This window comes from Petromyzon marinus, chromosome 10, assembly GCF_048934315.1.
Source record: "Petromyzon marinus isolate PM22_M1 ecotype Great Lakes invasive population chromosome 10, UKy_Petmar_22M1.pri1.0, whole genome shotgun sequence".
Taxonomy (NCBI): Eukaryota; Metazoa; Chordata; class Hyperoartia; order Petromyzontiformes; family Petromyzontidae; genus Petromyzon; species Petromyzon marinus.
Window position 1 is genome coordinate 14,958,840 of NC_133676.1, and position 21,040 is coordinate 14,979,879.

The 21,040-nt window shown below is 43.1% G+C and overlaps 1 protein-coding gene across 5 annotated transcripts; it reads left to right on the forward strand.

Annotated features, from left to right (window-relative positions):
* Positions 1 to 87: 87 nt before the first annotated feature.
* On the forward strand, positions 88 to 18,126 carry POFUT2 (protein O-fucosyltransferase 2). 5 transcript variants are annotated; one of them, XM_076066197.1, is made up of 10 exons: positions 98 to 182; positions 875 to 1,028; positions 2,413 to 2,672; positions 7,054 to 7,198; positions 8,111 to 8,221; positions 8,905 to 8,971; positions 10,138 to 10,263; positions 11,390 to 11,570; positions 11,886 to 12,009; positions 16,606 to 18,126. In XM_076066197.1, exons 2-10 carry the CDS (start codon positions 880 to 882, stop codon positions 16,757 to 16,759), a joined length of 1,317 nt encoding a protein of 438 aa, XP_075922312.1. In that variant the 5' UTR covers positions 98 to 182; positions 875 to 879; the 3' UTR covers positions 16,760 to 18,126. The 5 variants fall into 5 exon arrangements, with proteins under 5 accessions (XP_032807000.1, XP_075922312.1, XP_075922313.1 ...); XM_076066198.1 differs by having other exon boundaries at positions 168 to 240; XM_032951107.2 differs by lacking the exon at positions 98 to 182 and adding an exon at positions 200 to 557.
* Positions 18,127 to 21,040: the final 2,914 nt, after the last annotated feature.

The following is a 21,040-nucleotide window of genomic DNA, read 5'->3' on the forward strand; positions in this document are numbered from 1 at the left end:
TCCCCCATCCCCCCGCCGACCTCATGACGTCACCGTCTTTTTCTCTACCGTTTCGCGGTCACCCTTGACTTGACGTCATCGGCGTGTGTCTGTTACATCTTAATGACGTTGCCCTGCCGTCGTATCGTTCGCGATGACGTCACGGGCCGGCCTTTGAAGTTTGAGACCGGGTTCGCTCCCAGGTGCTCTGCGTGTTTGGCGCCGCTCGCTCTGTGCGTGTGTCCGCGTTAAGTTGGCACGGTAGGGGGCACAGGGGGTGCATCGGCCAGTCAACACAGTCAGACGACCCATGGCACCCACGCCAGCGGGCGTTCGACGCTTCACGTGGCCTCAACGTGCACGCAGCCTGGCACTAAGCGCCGTGGGTTTAGCGGCGAATGGCGGTTGTCGTGTTAAACACCGGGCGCGTCTTTCTCTGTAGCGTGTGTGTCGGGAGCGGTGGCACGGCGGTTAGCGCACTGCGAGACGAACCCGGCTACCCCACCCTTCGATTCCCCGCCTCACGAGCAGTTGACGGCGATAATCTGGGCCTTCCCCTCAGGTTGATACGGCCTCAAGTGAGTGCCTTGCGCCGGTGCGTCGTAAAACATCGCCACTGAGGAAGACAAAGGCGGCCGGGCGTGATGCTGGCCACCCACCCCCCTCATGTACCGCGCCGGCCTTCGTAGGGTGCCGGTCGCTCACAACAGCACTTGGCCTCCACCAAGTGCTAAAAGGCTAACAACGGGGATGGTGTGGAAGCGTTGTCTTTGTACGCGCGTTGTGTTTGTGTTGTTGACCTCTTGGTAAGGTTGGTCGAAACTTCCTCAGCGCCGTACGTAGCCAAAGCCGTGCTCCTGTTGCTGCTGCTGCTCCTGTTGTTGTTGTTTGCTAGGAGCCATGCGCTGGCTGCTCGCGTGCGCCGCGGGGCTGCTGGCCGCGTGCGCCGCGGGGCGCGGGGCTCGCGGGGCCGAGGAGGGCGGCGCGGGGCTCGCGTTCACTGCCGGGGGCGCCGCTCAGCAGCCCGTGGGGGTGGCACGGGCTCGCAGGTTACCGCGTTACCTATCACCGTTACTTACCGCGTTACCTATCACCGTTACTTACCACGTTACCTATCACCGTTACTTACCACGTTACCACCACTTTACCTATCACGTTACCACCACGTTACCACCACGTTACCTGTCATGTTACCTCAACGTTACCACTATGTCATCTGTCACGTTACAACCGCGTTGTCTATCTCACCACCACGTTACCTATCATGTTACCACCACGTTACCTATCACGTTACCGCGGTACACTATGGGCCCAATACTCCAGTTGTGCAGGGCTTGCAGAGGTCTACTCCAAGTTACCACGTCGACCTGTTGCCGCGTTACCCTTTGAACTCCGCTCCCCACGAACTTGTGAGTGTCCTCATCCCGCCGGCAGCTACCCTCGTTACCCCACGAACCTTGACGCATTCTCAGATGCTCTGCAGCTACGGTAACGGTTACTCCGTTACCTTGTTATCACTGTACCCTGTGAGCCCTACACCTCACGGACTCTGGGCCCATAGGTCTCGACGTTAATGCGTTACCTCCTTACCCCTTGAAGTCGACACCCCTCTACCCGGGCCCTCATTTCTTGTTATCCCGTTACCTTGTTACCATGTTACCCCGTTAACCATAACCCACCAAACCGTACCCCACTAAACCTGGAAACGTCTCCATTATGAACCAATTTGGGATAGCTCTATTATGATGTGTTTTAACGGTGTTGTGAAGATGTGATATGCCCCATAGTGTATCCATTTTTACTCCATGTTCTTGGTTAGCTGGAGTATTGTAATTGGGGAACCTGTCAACTTAAATGTATGTGAGGCTTTTTATCAGACGAGCTGCTTCACGTACATGGTAACTTTCACAACCGTAGGATGCAGTATGGTTTATAGTATTTCAAAGTGAAACTTGATTAGCCAAATTAAATTTCCTGTCCTGCATTCGAGAAAAAACATGCAGAATATGATATCGTTAGTTTCTTCCGCACTGCGTTGCCAATCACACATAAAACAAACAAAATTGGATTACACATTGCACGAAGTTGGAGGAAAATAACGTCTTGTCCTTTAATTTTTAAATGTACTTTAATGGCATTATTATTCAGTGGCAGGGACATTGTAGAACATTTGTGCTAGCCTGGTCTTGGCTGTGCAGCCAAAAAAACATTGTCATTAATGGGTGTTTGCAGTGGTTTACACATCAACAGAGTGATCCTGCAGAGAGACTGGCCTCTGCCATGGAAAACCAAAATATCCACCACCAGAGAATGCACACCACACCATCGTTTGAGCATGAAGACAAGTTGATGTAGACTTGGCACCACGAATATTCGTGTTAGTCATTCGACAGCCATGAAAACTAAAGCCGCGAATGTCCCTCGAACGCGCAGGTATCTTCTGTACGACGTGAACCCTGGCGAGGGCTTCAACCTCCGGCGGGACGTGTACATGCGTGTGGCGACACTTCTACAAAAGCTGGGTAAGGCCGAGCCGTGGGTTCTGGTGCTGCCGCCGTGGGGCCGCATGTACCACTGGCAGAGCCGCTCGCTCAGCCAGCAGCAGCAGCAGCGCATCCCCTGGTCCGCCTTCTTCAACACGCCCAGCCTGGCCGCCTACGTACCGGTCATCGAATACGAGGAGTACCTCAAAGGTCAGCGATTGGTCACGCCAGCACCGAAGGCTTCTGTAACCGTCATACTTTGAATTGTGTTCAGTATGTTTTGACAGTTGGATGGCCTGGAGGATGTTCCACTCCAGGTTGTACAGAGTCTGTGGCTTGAGTGTAGCATCTGTCTGGTAAATTGCAACAGTCATTAATAAATAATCAAATTATACAGTCTCAGTGATTGACTAAAAACTGCAAAATGATGGAATTGCATATAGTGCAATTTTTTAAAAAGATTTTTGGTTATACATACCTGGGTGATAGCGTCAATACTTTTTCAAGTCAACTTTATCAAAGATGTCAATTTGTTACGTATAATCTGTTTTATTATGGAATATCCACTTAGGATTCAAGCAGTTTGCTGATGTTTGCACAGAAAGTTTTAGCTCATTGAACATTGCCTGATTTATTATCTCTAGGTGATTCTGACCTTTTATCACTTTTTTCCCCGTGTTGAGGCTCACCTCTTCAAATAAAATGGCAGCCACCTGGCAATGTCCTGTGAGAACATGGCCTATTAATTGAAATCTCTTCTCGGTGTAAATGGATGGAATTGAGACAATTCCATAAATAAAAAGCGGGGTGCTCTGTGTTGGCGTAATAGTGACATTTGGATAGCTAACCTGCATTTTCATTATCATGATCATCCATTACTGTATGAAGTGTTTTTTTCTATTCTCCATGCTGTCATCGCCTCCACAGTGCGGGTCTCGCGATGCCAGTCCATCTCGCGACCGCACATTACTGTCATTACTCCATCTCAACGGAAGTCATCCCCTCTTGCTCGATCTCACCTCTGGCGACTACATCTTCATCATTCTCATCTGTTCGCCATAAATCCTTTCAGGGATGTGTTCTATCCATACCCACTTATGTTTCTTTAATTATCAATGGAATTTTAAAGACAAGCCACAGTGCAACTAGCAATGCAACACAAACTATATGGCATATAGTAAACCACTGTCATCTGTTCTCCTTCAATGGAGGAATAGAAAAACTACACAACATTTCTTCAACATTGGCATTTACCTCCTGAACATATTGCCATACGGAATAATAGATTACATAATCGAAATGTATCAATGGTTTTTGAATATATTCTTGCCTGGTATCAACACACCCGTTCCATTCAAGCAGAGTTTGATTGGCGCAGTGGAAGCCATTTTCCTGTAGCATCATGCCACCATTGATTATTTCCTAGCTATTTTTTTTATAAAGCTCAGTACATGCGTTTGCTGTCTTTTTCTCTGATTGTAAAAGACAGGTGGGTATGCCTAATGGTGTATCACATGTGTCACCTCATTTATGTCAAGTGCTTCAGAGGTCTCGAGAAAATTATCTACTTGGAAAATTCTTAACTCATCCAGAGAACACAAATATATTGTGAAGCAACCTCGTGCAGATTTACTTATATTCCAGTTTTCTGTTGGTGTACAACACATTATTTTACACCAAAACTCGAACTTGCATTATGTGGTTATGATGATGTATAATTATTACACTACCATTTACAGTAGGAAGACCGTAATTTAGACAAAGTTTTCTTGGAAATAAAAAATGTTTCTAACTTAAATGTCATCATTTATCTCATCATCATTAGACCTCCTTTGCCAGTACCAAAATATAATAATTGGGTTTTTCCCATTTTTTTCTGGCAACAAAACTGAAACCTTTTTACAAGGATTCATGTCTGCATTAACCACAATACCTGCAGTCAAAATGCAAACAAAAAACATACTATGATAATATATGCATTGTCCTTGAAACTGATTGGTCCACACCAAGGGACGGCTTTCTTTTGAGCCTCGACCCAATTGGTGCTCGACCAGATGACGCCAGAAGGCGTACAGCTCAAAGACAATGCACTTTCAAAGTAATGAGGGCTCGGGGTGAGCATCTACATCATTAGACCTCCTTTGCCAGTACCAAAATATTATCATAGTATGTTTTTTATTTGCATTTTGACTGCAGGTATTGTGGTTAATGCAGACATGAATCCTTGTAAAAAGGTTTCAGTTTTGTTGCCAGAAAAAAGGGGAAAAACCCTATTATTACATTATTGTCATCATTTACTTTAACACATTAAATGTAATAATACAGTTCTTTACCCAGGAATGCCTCATTGCATCTAAATATATTTTTTTCAGAATGCTTCTGCATTTTGATATTTGGCCAATTTCATTTATAAGTGTTTTGCATGTCGGACATAACCAAAGTACTTGGGTTAAACCACTGCATAAGAGTTAATACAACTTTAAAACGTTCCACATATTGATTCAATAATCCATTGCTGTACTCTTGACCATCCCCTGGCCCACCTCGCAGCCTAATCCTCCATTACTTAGAATCCCATGACAGAGGTAATACAACTTTAAAACGTTCCACATATTGATTCAAGAATCCATTGCTGTACTCTGACCGTCTCCTAACCCACCTCGCAGCCTAATCCTCCATTACTTAGAATCCCATGACAGTCTCTCAGATCAAGTATTAACCATGCCTAAAAACTGCTGCGCTTACAAAAAGTGACAAATATTGGTGAATTCAGGATGCGTTGATCGTAGGCGTATTTTGTTTTGCTGTAGAATCTGGAGCATTAGCCATTTTTATGGCATCGTAACCTAGTAATCTACATATAAAACACAAATACGCTTAAAAAATTTTTGCATTTTTTTTCATAACTGCTCGTTCTTGTGTTCCATCTACCAGCACATATGGTGACATACAGTGAGGGAAAAAAGTATTTGATCCCCTGCTGATTTTGTACGTTTGCCCACTGACAAAGAAATGATCAGTCTATAATTTTAATGGTAGGTTTATTTGAACAGTGAAAGACAGAATAACAACAAACAAAATCCAGAAAAAACGCATGTCAAAAATTGTATAAATTGATTTTCATTTTAATGAGGGAAATAAGTATTTGACCCCGCTGCAAAACATGACTTCGTACTTGGTGGCAAAACCCTTGTAGGCAATCACAGAGGTCAGACGTTTCTTGTAGTTGGCCACCAGGTTTGCACACATCTCAGGAGGGATTTTGTACCACTCCTCTTTGCAGATCTTCTCCAAGTCATTAAAGTTTCGAGGCTGACGTTTGGAAACTCGAACCTTCAGCTCCCTCCACAGATTTTCTATGGGATTAAGGTCTGGAGACTGGCTAGGCCACTCCAGGACCTTAATGTGCTTCTTCTTGAGCCACTCCTTTGTTGCCTTGGCCGTGTGTTTTGGGTCATTGTCATGCTGGAATACCCATCCACGACCCATTTTCAATGCCCTGGCTGAGGGAAGGAGGTTCTCAACCAAGATTTGACGGTACATGGCCCCGTCCATTGTCCCTTTGATGCGGTGAAGTTGTCCTGTCACCTTAGCAGAAAAACACCCCCAAAGCATGTTTCCACCTCCATGTTTGACGGTGGGGATGGTGTTCTTGGGGTCATAGGCAGCATTCCTCCTCCTCCAAACACGGCGAGTTGAGTTGATGCCAAAGAGCCCCATTTTGGTCTCATCTGACCACAACACTTTCACCCAGTGGTCCTCTGAATCATTCAGATGTTCATTGGCAAACTTCAGACGGGCATGTATATGTGCTTTCTTGAGCAGGGGGACCTTGCGGGCGCTGCAGGATTTCAGTCCTTCACGGCGTAGTGTGTTACCAATTGTTTTCTTGGTGACTATGGTCCCAGCTGCCTTGAGATTATTGACAAGATCCTCCCGTGTAGTTCTGGGCTGATTCCTCACCGGTCTCATGATCATTGCAACTCCACGAGGTGAGATCTTGCATGGAGCCCCAGGCCGAGGGAGATTGACAGTTCTTTTGTGTTTCTTCCATTTGCGAATAATCGCACCAACTGTTGTCACCTTCTCACCAAGCTGCTTAGCAATGGTCTTGTAGCCCATTCCAGCCTTGTGTAGGTCTACAATCTTGTCCCTGACATCCTTGGAGAGCTCTTTGGTCTTGGCCATGGTGGAGAGTTTGGAATCTGATTGATTGATTGCTTCTTTGGACAGGTGTTTTTTGCAGGTAACGAGCTGAGATTAGAAGCACTCCCTTTAAGAGTGTGCTCCTAATCTCAGCTCGTTACCTGTATAAAAGACACCTGGGAGCCAGAAATCTTTCTGCTTGAGAGGGGGTCCAAAACTTATTTCCCTCATTAAAATGCAAATCAATTTATAACATTTTTGACATGCATTTTTCTGGATTTTGTTGTTATTCTGTCTCTCACTGTGCAAATAAACCTACCATTAAAATTATAGACTGATAATTTATTTGTCAGTGGGCAAACGTACAAAATTAGCAGGGGATCAAATACTTTTTTTCCCTCACTAGATTCTTCCGTGAACGTGATTTATCCTGTGTCTTCGCCAGAGAATGGAGGTCCGTTCATTGAGCAGGTGTTCTACCTGCAGTCCTATGCGGAGGGCTGGACGGAAGGCAAGTGGGAGGAGAAAGTGGACGTGCGACCGTGCGTTGAGAAGCCAGTCTATCGTCTTGATGAGCACGGCTATTACAGGTGTGCACCTGCAGCTATTGACAGCGCCATAGACATAATGAGCGCTAGCTGATGGCTCATCTCCGGTCCGTTTACGGGTGCACCATTATTAACTCTATGCCTATGTGTACCGTGTATCTGTGTGGAGCAGTGCTCTGTGCTGTGGTTCTGGAAACCTCGGTTAAATTCCTGGTTAAACCCTGGTTAAATTGTACACATCAATAGCAACGGTAGCAGTCGCTGTATCTCTTGAACTTCTAGGTCGACTCAGGCTGAAATGAGTACTTGATGCCATTTGGTCATCATCAGTTCTATACGTATGCATATGCTGTATCAGGGGCGGTTGCATGAATTATGAAAACGTTAACAATATCGCATTGAATTTTGATTTAAAGCTTTCGTGACTGCAGTAATTCATATTCTTAGTTTTTTCGGTAAAGTCACGTTGAAGAGAAACAACAAAATATATATAAAACAATAAAAAATTCTCACGACGTTTCGACCATAACTCAAACGGTCGAAACGTCGAAACGTCGTGAGAATTTTTTTTTTATTGTTTTATATATATTTTGTTATTTTGTTGTTTCTCTTCAACGTGACTTTACCGAAAAAACTAAGAATATGAATATCGCATTGGTTTGATATGCTAATTTTAAAACAATGCGTTTTGTCTGAGGTGTATTGCACCACAAAATATAGAAAATAAACTACAAAATAAATAAATGTGATCAGCATACTTTTAATAGGCCTTTTTTACAATGATTCTGATGCCCTGAAATTCATTTTGAGGGAGACTTCTTATATACTTAATCATATAGTATGTTAATTATGCTAATAAAAAAACTTCCCTTCTGAAGACATGCACATAGAAGCACCTAATGCTCTCTTTTAGAGATAGGCCCATGATAACAGTAACGTATTGTCTACTTACAGAGGCTGGTTCTGGGGCTACCCAGAGACAAGAACCAAAAATGTCACGTGCTTGTCTGTACAGGGCATGGCCTCCATCATGGTGCCTCTGTTGCTACGAAACACTTCTGCCAGGTTAGTTGAGTGCTGCTATGAGATGTATAAACATGGCCGGGACCAGTGGCTACGCTTCCTTCGGGCTCATCAAAAGGGAAAGACGTTTTCGGTAGCACTGAAATATTATTGTGCAGACAACCAATGCATTAAAGCCATCAAGTTGTGTACTTTTTATATGTTTTAGTTCATTTGTTTTGCTGTCATGAACATGCAAATACTGCATGCAACATGTATTTTATTGCATCAAAGTACACATTAATTTACTTGGTTGTTATAATGTGCCTTATAATTGGAAGGTTACAAATGAAAATTGTGGTAGGGAGTCCACTTGAACCAATTATCTCTGGGGTTACTAAAGTAAATGCCACTTAGGGGGAAGTTAACAGTGGTCATACATAGTTAATCAGGCTCCTGCTGTGTTAAAATGAATGGTAAAATTAATGTGCCAGGATCATTTTTCACTTGGCTGGACATTCAGATGGAAAATATTCTGAAATATGCATTCCTATACAAAGATATGGATTACTATGGTGGTTCTATGCAACTTATCTTGACTTAAAGCTTTCATGACTGCAGGAATTCATATTTTTGGGGTCTTTCGGTAAAGTCACATAGATAGGTTCAAATAAACCTATCTACTAACTTATGAAATGTAAGCCCTATCGCTCTTTGTGCTCGGTGTGGTTTTGTATTAATTGCAGGTCTGTGATGTTGGATAGAGCTGAAAACCTTCTGCATGATGAGTATGGACAGAAAACCTACTGGGATGTAAGACACCCATTTCCAACACCATATTCAATGTTCCTCTGTGAGGGTTGGTTGAATGTGTGGGACAGACCTAAGAATCGCAAACTTTCAATTAATTTACTGAACGTTGGATCAGGCCACGAAGCATTGCATTTTTTGCCGCCACCATTCTTCCCTCAATCCCTCTTCCACATTTGAACAGTGAAACAATAATTTTTTATTTATTTTTCGACGTAACAATAAGTTGACATTTGTGAAATGGCCAGAGAGAAACATTGAAGAACGATTTTTCACCCTTACAACCAAACTGTCATGAGATTCAATAATAAAATAATAGATGGAATCTAAAGTCAAAGTCACGTCCGTGACACCCACCTGCTCGTTCTAGCGGTATTTAATTAAAAAGCGAGTGTGTTGTGTGCACAGGATTGTGGCAGGCCAAGAAGGACACTTCAATACGGTGCACATCCTGTCCCTGCACTTTTATCCTTTACCAATTTAACCTTATGTCTGCCAATCAAGAAATGTTTTCTCTCTAATGATGCAATATTAATTTACGTGCAACCTTTGGAAAGCAGATACAGGAACCAATTGCATCTGCCTTGTACAAACATGTGCCGCAATGATTTATCTTTTAAATAAAATAATGCCACGTAGCATCTTCATGTTTGTTTATCAATAATGAATGAACATGGACATTACTTGTATTATAATAGCATAGTTATTAATTGTCTACTAAAGCAATCATGACAGAAGGCAGTGTTTGACTAAGGTTTATGCTTCTAAGACTGTGCTAATGGCATAAAATAAGGTAGGACAATATTACCACCTTAATTGTAAAGTAAAAAGCCACAAAACTGCTTTTTTCAGCTTAGCATCAAAATGTATTCATCATCAAAACTATATTCCTTGAAACTGTGTAATTTTACACTTTGTATTATTTTTGATGGCTGCTTGTTATGAGCCCTTGTTTACTTCAAGGTTTTATTCATCATGAAATCCAAGTATACTGAGTGAGTCTGTGGTGGTATAACAGTTGGCACACTGGACTTGCAATTCAGAGGTTGCCTCTGTGATTTCCCGGTCCGGCAGTTGAAACAACGGACAGATGTATTTATTCCACTGCCTCTGTCCATTCGGCAGTTCTAACTGAAGGAATGTATTCAATATTTGCAATTGTTGGCCAGGCTAGGCGAAGCATGGTGTTTGCACGGCCTCTCCGAGCCTGGGCTGATGAATTCCGAGCTGAACACCTCAACTCGACAGACGCCACTGACAAGACCTTCTTCCAGGAGGACTGGAGAAAAATGAGGGTGTGTAAGCGGCTTTTGGCTGGCCATCGAACAAAGATAGTCACTGCATCCCGCGCTTTCAGATGCGCTTCTGCAGCCGTCTGGAACGCTCTTTCAATATTAGGAAGCCATTGGGGCTATGCACTTTTAAATCTATATTGAAAACTAATTTCTTTAGAACTGCTTTTTGTGTTTAGTTTGTTGTCCTTCCCTGCACCTCCGATTAGCACGGTTGGCTACGTACAGTGCCAAAAAAGTTCAACATACACTTTGAGCCTCAGAGCTTTGCAGCATTGCAGAGTGTACCATTCATTGCCAGAGTTGTTATCATATCACATGTATTTTATTCCGCATGTGTAATTGTGAAAGAAAGGTAAAGTGATATTCTACCATTTTTCCTTTGCATTGCAAGGGATGCTGGCTGGCCAAGTTGCATGAGGCTTTGCCTGTAATCACTCTTGGACCCGTGATAAGTAATGGGCTAATTTGTGTGCGCTCAGCAGGACCCATATCCGTAGGTCAGTGTTTGTCAGCATTGTGACCCACAATTAGGAAATTATCCCTCCTGGAATGCTTATCATTGTAGAGATTCTTCTGCCAAGCTATATTATACCAATGGTAGAATGCTACCTTTGGAAATAATACAGGGCAGTGTCGGTGAATCTTTAACATTCATTATAAACCAAAATCAGCCGTTTGTCTATCCATGCTACCACCTCCCAGTATAATCATGTTATTCTGCAATCCATCTCACCCCTGTGAATGAACCAATCTCGTTGCAACATCTGTGGGTAAATTTTCTACTTTAGGTGCCTTTCCATTTCAAGTTTTGCCCATCAGCCGTCATCATACAGCACTAAGTTGTGTAGCTTAATATTCACATACCCTGTAGAGCCTGGGTTAGATATATACTGATTGATACACTGGGATAAGGCCTTCTGTCTCTTGAGCTATGCCTTTTCCCATTTTAGTAGTGATTCATTGAATATCATTCAGCTCATCAGTATAAGCAACAGAGATGACAACATTCGTAAAATGTAAGACGAATATATCTGAACAAAAGATAGACTTTTTTTTTTTACTGTGGAGTACATTTAAATGTGTTTTTACCATACGATATGATGTATTTATTTTTTCCTGGGTACAGGTTAAGGTCGGAACGGCTACAGGTGGACCATACCTCGCTGCTCATTTGCGGCGGAAGGACTTCCTGTATGGGCACTCGGGGGACGTGCCCAGCCTGGAGGCAGCGGCTAACACCCTCCACCGCCTCATGAAACAGCTGAAGCTTCCCCGCGTGTTCATCGCAACCGATGCTGACCAAGACGGTGAGAAGGGAGAGCTGTACGCACGTGTATTTACGTGTGTGCGCAGGTCTTGTTGACAGACATTGCGAACGTTCGAACGCGACTCGGGAGGCCCGGAGCCTGACTCCGGAGCTCTTCGGAAAGCTCAGGAAGCTCGTCGAATCAAGTGCACCTCTCTCTCCGTTTGCTTCCTGAAGCTTGAAGGAGGACTGGATGCTGCTGCGTATGTCAAGGGAAGGGGTAGAGTTCCAGATTGCAGGAGCTGCTGCAGAGAGTCGTCGATGACCGGCTATAACAGTCGTTGATTTGTGGACTGTGTGTGGCTGTTTGGTGCAGAGGTACGCGAGCTCCGGACACTGCTTCCACAGATGGTTCACTTCGAGCCGAGTCAGGCGGAACTGCACAGGTTCCTGGACGGGGGCGTCGCCATCATTGATCAGTGGATCTGTGCTCACGCCAGGTGCGCTGCCATTTGATTTATTTGGCCGGAGGAGAGGCTGTTTGAGGTTCATTAGCGTCTCTCTAAGGAGCGAGACCTTGGGAGATTTCAGGAAAATGTCGTAAATTTTTTAAGTGCATTGGTTGCAGCTTAGATATGTTCTTGTCTGGAGAGAGAATGTGTGGCTTGAGGCAGATAATGTTTAATTTGCAATACAATCTGACTGATGATTATGGTCATGGCGACCAAAAAAATGGCCTTGGTCGAAATTGTAATTACAGATTGTAAGGTATACCGATATCACGAAGCATATACTGTACCTTAATGTATTTGCCGATATTTTTCGAAAATAGTATTACATAAGTGACTACGTTCTAACCTATTGTATGTTTTCATATAAATTCTATAGTCATGTATGCATTATCTTATTTTATAAATTCAAATTACCCTTTATAAGAATTGAAAGTGTTCTGTGGTGAAAATTAAATAGGTGAACTGTTAAAATAGGTGTCATTTCTGTAACACTTTTTTAAAACTGATGTGTGCGTGTGTACACACTCGTAATGCTGGACATTTGCTTTCATTTGATGTAACAATTAGACCACGGATTACAGAGCGAATGCAAAGTGCCAGAAGGTTATTGTTTAAGACTGAAACTATTTGACAATGGAAGAAGATTGACATTCAATTTGTGGCTGTGCACTGACAACGCTGCTTTGATAGTTGGGTACTAGTGGCTTGGTTGTACAGCTCTCACCCATAGCCTTTCCACAGTATTCCACCGAAGTGGGTCCTCATTTTGATATACGATGGAGCACGACTTACGTGCGTGTGTCCGCTGTAACTTTCATTCGCCGGCCAGGCTTTACCGTGTATTTGTGGCTGCTTTTCAGCCGAATGTGGGGCTCGCATCCTGGAAGCCACTGCCATTTTTTCGTAATTCTCTGGCCCTAATGAGTCGTGATTGGCTTAAGGTGCAGATTCAGCAGAGTGCCTTTTAGATAGCGTTATTGGATAAAGGCCTCGTACACCCAGAGGCACCACCTTGTACACACTTTTGTGCTGTATTTCTGTATTTTGAAATGTCAGTGTTCTGACAACTGGAGTGTAAAATGCGAGTCACTTGCCGTGCTTCAATCATTATAATGCACTTCAATTTGTGCTCTGTATGCTCCCTGACGGTGAATGCACATTTAAGATCTGGTGCGTTAGAGTTGCATTATAGTATCTACAAAAGGATGTAATGTTACAATTTCAATGTGTATGGTATCTATGATAAAAAAAAAATCCCCATTGATAAAGATTGTTGATCTTGAATCCTACAACGACTTTTATTTTTCCACCCTTGCTGTCTGTAGTGATACCAGTGGCAACAAGGTTCACAAAAACCAAACCTTTAAGCGAATCGAAAATTCACTGTCCAAATAGCAATTTAAACACCACCAAAGTTGATACTACCTACGTGATTTTACCGAAAGAACCAAAGAGTATGGATCCCTGCAGTCACGAAAACTTCAAATCTAGATTGATTACAGTTGATATTATCACATAACTCCTTTTTATGTGTAGCAAGGTACTTTATCGTTAAGTTTGCAAAGTATTAATTCTATTATTTAACTGAAAATATATTTTAATATTTAATATTGAACAAATCTTTTTGACGTGTATTTATGTTTTAGCCTTCGTCATAAAACCGAAAATCGTGACATTTCAGACAGTCCACTTGAGCGTAAACGCAGGGCTCATTGCCCACGTTGCGCACATTTATAGTGCCACTAAAGTTCACAAATGAAGCGAATTCGATTGCGTGCGCACACGCCTCATGCACGGGCAGAGTGATTACTAACGTAAGCTGCCTAAATAACCAAAACATCGTTGTATAGAGCGTCCACGAATGGGTAATTTCAGTGTCAGCATTGAACGTGGAGTTCTTTACTGTTTACCAAGTCAAAGACTGGGATACGTTTTCAGTAAGCACCGTTAATATTTTTTATTCGGGGAATTTTTTATTTATTTTAAAAGGTATATACAGTGAAGGAAAAAGTATTTGATCCCCTGCTGATTTTGTACGTTTGCCCACTGACAAAGAAATGATCAGTCTATAATTTTAATGGTCGGTTTATTTGAACAGTGAGAGACAGAATAACAACAAGAAAATCCAGAAAAACGCATGTCAAAAATATTATAAATTTATTTGCATTTAAATGAGGGAAATAAGTACTTGACCCCCTCTCAATCAGAAAGATTTCTGGCTTCCAGGTGTTTTTTTATACAGGTAACGAGCTGAGATTAGGAGCACACTCTTAAAGGGAGTGCTCCTAATCTCAGCTTGTTACCTGTATAAAAGACACCTGTCCACAGAAGCAATCAATCAGATTCCAAACTCTCCACCATGGCCAAGACCAAAGAGCTCTCCAAGGATGTCAGGGACAAGATTGTAGACCTACACAAGGCTGGAATGGGCTACAAGACCATTGCCAAGCAGCTTGGTGAGAAGGTGACAACAGTTGGTGCGATTATTCGCAAATGGAAGAAACACAAAAGAACTGTCAATCTCCCTCGGCCTGGGGCTCCATGCAAGATCTCACCTCGTGGAGTTGCAATGATCATGAGAACGGTGAGGAATCAGCCCAACTACACGGGAGGATCTTGTCAATGATCTCAAGGCAGCTGGGACCATAGTCACCAAGAAAACAATTGGTAACACACTACGCCGTGAAGGACTGAAATCCTGCAGCGCCCACAAGGTCCCCCTGCTCAAGAAAGCACATATACATGCCCGTCTGAAGTTTGCCAATGAACATCTGAATGATTCAAAGGACAACTGGGTGAAAGTGTTGTGGTCAGATGAGACCAAAATGGAGCTCTTTGGAGGAGGAGGAATGCTGCCTATGACCCCAAGAACACCATCCCCACCGTCAAACATGGAGGTGGAAACATTATGCTTTGGGGGTGTTTTTCTGCTAAGGGGACAGGACAACTTCACTGCATCAAAGGGACAATGGATGGGGCCATGTACCGTCAAATCTTGGGTGAGAACCTCCTTCCCTCAGCCAGGGCATTGAAAATGGGTCGTGGATGGGTATTCCAGCATGACAATGACCCAAAACACACGGCCAAGGCAACAAAGGAGTGGCTCAAGAAGAAGCACATAAAGGTCCTGGAGTTGCCTAGCCAGTCTCCAGACCTTAATCCCATAGAAAATCTGTGGAGGGAGCTGAAGGTTCGAGTTGCCAAACGTCAGCCTCGAAACCTTAATGACTTGGAGAAGATCTACAACGAGGAATGGGACAAAATCCCTCCTGAGATGTGTGCAAACCTGGTGGCCAACTACAAGAAATGTGTGACCTCTGTGATTGCCAACAAGGGTTTTGCCACCAAGTACTAAATCATGTTTTGCAGAGGGGTCAAATACTTATTTCCCTCAATAAAATGCAAATAAATTTATAACATTTTTGACATGCGTTTTTCTGGATTTTGTTGTTATTCTGTCTCTCACTGTTCAAGTAAACCTACCATTAAAATTATAGACTCATCATTTCTTTGTCAATGGGCAAATGTACAAAATCAGCAGGGGATCAAATACTTTTTTCCCTCAACAGCGCATACAATATGTCGTATGTATGTTTACATAAACAACAACCAGTCCCATTTACTCTTAGACTGTGTGGGCACAAGTTGTACCTTGTTTGGTCAAAGTGATGAACGTAACACGTGGCACAATGAACCCTTGATCCGGTGTTCTTTTGCGAACTAAGAACATTGAACATTATATCTGGCAAAATGGTTGAATCAGGGAATGCTATTTCTTGTCATGAAAACATTATTCTCTAATTCTCTTTCTCACTGTCACTATTTATCTTATCCCCTGCATATCTCTCCATAGCTTCTCGATCACTCCATACCTCTGTCCACTTCTCTGATGCCATACTTCTCCTGTGTTGTGCGCTACTCTCACTCCAAATATTTGTGGAGTGTGTCCACTTCCCACTCCAAGCATCTCCATCCGCTCATGTATCCCAAGTCCCCCATACTGCATCAGCTCTGCTTCCGTCCATGTGGCCAAATGCTCGGTAATGATGAGTGCTCTGTATGATTATGGTTCTATTATGCTCGTGCGTCAAAGCACACATTAATGAGTGTCGATTCACATGGAGTGGGATGTGTGCAGGCAGAGGAAGGGACGCGTAGCATGAGAAGCAGGAAACTTATAGATTGAAAGGAGGGAGATTAATGGAGTGAGAGATGAGAGATGTGCAGAGTGAGATTGGGAGATGTGGGGTGAAAGATGGGCGATACGTGGAGTAAGATGCTAGATTTACGGAGTGAGAGGTCGTGGATGCATGAAGTGAGATGTGTGGAGCAATATAAATGGTAAATACCCTGAAAAGTTAACAAAGCTAATTTACCAGAGAGACAAGTCCACGCCATGTGAATGTGGAGTTTCCACCACTCGCTCGGGGCCACCAACTAACATTGTTAGCTTAATAAACTTTAGACATGGTTTCTGTAAGCCATTTGAATGTTGAGCTGTTTTACCAATCGATAATTAGCGAGGTCAACCAGTGTCCCTTACCACTAAAACGCACAACGCTCCGTCATTGCTTCTCATTCCAGGTACTTTATTGGGACGTCGGTGTCCACGTTTTCATTCCGGATTCACGAGGAGAGGGAGATCCTCGGATTCGACCCCCGCAGCACGTACAATCGCTTCTGTGGCGACGCAGAGGTCAACTGCGAGCAGCCTACACGTTGGAAGGTCATCTACTGAGCCAAAGGTGGCAGCACCGCACCTGTTCCACGCTGTTTCGGTGGGTTCTTGGAATTAGCTGAAAGTGCCCTTTATTCAGAATAGGGAATGACTGAGTGTGCTCTATTGAAGGCTACTTGGGGGCCCCTTGGAGTTATTAGGGGTGGTGAATGTAAGGCATGTTGTACTGCAGTGATAAGAGAGATGTTAAGTGTCTGTTTTGCTGGTCTGATTGTGTACTTGAACAGAGTTGCCTTTGACATTAGTAGAGGGTTTGTGATGCTTCCCTTTGCAAATCAGGTACGGGTCTCCTGTATCTAACCATTGTCATTTTCTTATGAAGTTAATGTTTATAAATAAATAAAAACCACACTAACTGTTGATACTGTACACGTAGATACTTTTGAAGCTAATGGTGTCATAACTATATGTGATTGAGTGTAAATAAAAAATAGATTGAATTAAATATACAATTTAACATCTAAGCGAGGTTCTACTTTCATGAACAAGAAAATAGTCACTCTAAATCAGTGTCAAAGTGAACCTTGATGGATTTTAAAATTATATTTTGTGAATTATAAAACTTGCTTTAAATCCAGAATACTAATATTAACCCCAATGTTTACCAAAAAACCTTGACATAACTCTTAAGGCTTAATGTCAGCTATATATCCTATTTCTTAATCTGATTGGACTCTACTTCTGTCTTGAGCATTAATGCTGTCCTTGTTAAATACTTTGTTTTATTCAAGCTAAAATGCATAACATTTCCCTCATGATCACATTTGAACGATTTGAAATAATATATTTTTAATCGTGTCCATTTTAATAAAACTCAACTTGGTTGAATTTAAAAGAGTCATCACATTCACACTTGTTCTCTGTTATAATATACGCAGGTTCAAAACTACACTAGTCACACTACAGAGACCGGTATATCATATATCACGTGGCGTGTGTGACATTACCAATTCCACGGTAACTACTCTGTCGCCATGATAGGTAAAGTGACATGAACCCACGAATTCGAGTGACTGTGTAATGTGGGTTTGTTATTTACAAATGCTGTTTAAAATTGTTACAGATAACTATGAGCAGGTGACAGATATTTTGTATGTTTTGGACATTTACCTGTTTACAGTTGGTGAACTTTGTTGCAGTGACAATTTCACAGACCTATATCGATACTCGGTGCAGAGTTGTCTAATAATTGCAGACTCCAGTGATGGTATTAATCTCAGCACTACCTTGATTGCACCTGACTTGGATGTAAACATTGCTATGTATTTGCTGTAATGTGAGACTTTCGTGATGTTTTTTAAGACTTGGAATTTACTCTACAATTGTTTGAATACGAATGCATATAAAATAAAGAATTCTAGACATTTTACTGCATTGTGTGTGCAATGAGGTGGGTTTTGTGTATTTTATGGTTTCCTCCCACAGTTAAAATAATACACACATTGCACCTGGTATTGGCAAAATATCCCAATGCTCAAAATGTACCTGCAAATTACTCAGTTGGGCTTACACATAGCAACAGTCACTCCCTACTTCGAAAGCAGGACCCTTCCAAAAAAAAGAGTCATCGCACGAAAATGACACATTTGTATCGCATCGCTATATCTATCGTGAAGAAAAACGACGTGTTCAGAATGTGGCCCAAGTAGGTCATCATTCAGAGGGCCGAAAAGCTCAAACGGAAAGAGCTGGCCAGATCTTGGCTTCGCACAACGTGTAAAACGACGCAATGCCCCGATACACAAATACGAAGGAGGGAGACATCGCAGCGACGATGATACACCACCCCGCTGCGCCCGACGCGGTTTGTCTGGGCTTGACCACCTTCATAGACTCACACATAGACCCATAGACTCACCCCGTTGAGGCAACGTACACACACGCAAAACCCCCCCAAATTCATCGCTTGAACATCAAGAGATATAAATCCTCACCACCACCAGCTGTGTCCGTGGTGGCCGCAGTGTGACGCCCGATTCGATTGTATTCTATATGCATGAAGCACTCTACCTCGCATTTACTTGTTACAGTGAGGGAAAAAGTATTTGATCCCCTGCTGATTTTGTACGTTTTCCCACTGACAAAGAAATGATCAGTCTATAATTTTAATGGTAGGTTTATTTGAACAGTGAGAGACAGAATAACAACAAAATCCAGAAAAACGCATGTCAAAAATGTTATACATTTATTTGCATTTTATTGAGGGAAATAAGTATTTGACCCCTCTGCAAAACATGACTTAGTACTTGGTGGCAAAACCCTTGTTGGCAATCACAGAGGTCAGACGTTTCTTGTAGTTGGCCAACAGGTTTGCACACATCTCAGGAGGGATTTTTTCCCACTCCTCTTTGCAGATCTTCTCCAAGTCATTAAGGTTTCGAGGCTGACGTTTGGCAACTCGAACCTTCAGCTCCCTCCACAGATTTTCTATGGGATTAAGGTCTGGAGACTGGCTAGGCCACTCCAAGACCTTAATGTGCTTCTTCTTGAGCCACTCCTTTGTTGCCTTGGCCGTGTGTTTTGGGTCATTGTAATGCTGGAATACCCATCCACGACCCATTTTCAATGCCCTGGCTGAGGGAAGGAGGTTCTCACCCAAGATTTGATGGTACATGGCCCCGTCCATCGTCCCTTTGATGCGGTGAAGTTGTCCTGTCCCCTTAGCAGAAAAATACCCCCAAAGCATAATGTTTCCACCTCCATGTTTGACGGTGGGGATGGTGTTCTTGGGGTCATAGGCAGCATTCCTCCTCCTCCAAACACGGCGAGTTGAGTTGATGCCAAAGAGCTCCATTTTGGTCTCATCTGACCACAACACTTTCACCCAGTTGTCCTCTGAATCATTCAGATGTTCATTGGCAAACTTCAGACGGGCATGTATATGTGCTTTCTTGAGCAAGGGGACCTTGCGGGCGCTGCAGGATTTCAGTCCTTCACGGCGTAGTGTGTTACCAATTGTTTTCTTGGTGACTATGGTCCCAGCTGCCTTGAGATCATTGACAAGATCCTCCCGTGTAGTTCTGGGCTGATTCCTCACCGTTCTCATGATCATTGCAACTCCATGAGGTGAGATCTTGCATGGAGCCCCAGGCCGAGGGAGATTGACAGTTCTTTTGTGTTTCTTCCATTTGCGAATAATCGCACCAACTGTTGTCACCTTCTCACCAAGCTGCTTGGCAATGGTCTTGTAGCCCATTCCAGCCTTGTGTAGGTCTACAATCTTGTCCCTGACATCCTTGGAGAGCTCTTTGGTCTTGGCCATGGTGGAGAGTTTGGAATCTGATTGATTGATTGCTTCTGTGGACAGGTGTCTTTTATACAGGTAACAAGCTGAAATTAGGAGCACTCCCTTTAAGAGTGTGCTCCTAATCTCAGCTCGTTACCTGTATAACAGACACCTGGGAGCCAGAAATCTTTCTGATTGAGAGGGGGTCAAGTACTTATTTCCCTCATTTAAATGCAAATCAATTTATAACATTTTTGACATGCGTTTTTCTGGATTTTCTTGTTGTTATTCTGTCTCTCACTGTTCAAATAAACCGACCATTAAAATTATAGACTGATCATTTCTTTGTCAGTGGGCAAACGTACAAAATCAGCAGGGGATCAAATATTTTTTTCCCTCACTGTATTAACCTTTTTCACGTGTAGTACCCTGGTAATTACCCTGTAATCGGGTAATTTGTATGGGGTAAGGGTAAAAGGTAGGTGCCGTGGATGGGACAGCACAGTCCAATGAATCTGCGGTGGCCTCTGACATTTTGCAGGCTCTTGTGTGTGCATGTGGTCAGGTGTTGGTCTTGTTGGAGGACAACTGGCATCTGGATCCATTTTCCGATTAAGGACATTGATTTATTTTATTCAGTGTCAATACAATTTAACATTTTAGAAGGAGCAATACAACGTTATTGGGCTGTTCCTCGTATATACAACTCCAATGCGTGTTGCTTAGAGCAGCTACTAAACACTCGTGTGTCCATATTTTGAGCCTCGGTTTTGTGGTGCATATATCCTCCGCACAAACAGGCATTAAACCCTACTTACAGAGTAAATCAAGTTGGCCAATGACAATTGTGAACTCCCATTAAAATCAGTGTCTTCCTGCCCAAGTGGGCAGCGGCGCTGTCTCTGTTGGCAGCCTGTACACTGTTGGTGGAAACTACGCTGCCATGCAGAGGGCCAGTCTGTCATAGTAACGACCAGTCTTGACTTTTGAAAGTTATCATCGGCCATGAAGGGAATCTCCACATGCTGTCGCATTCCGTCCTTCTGCTGCCACTA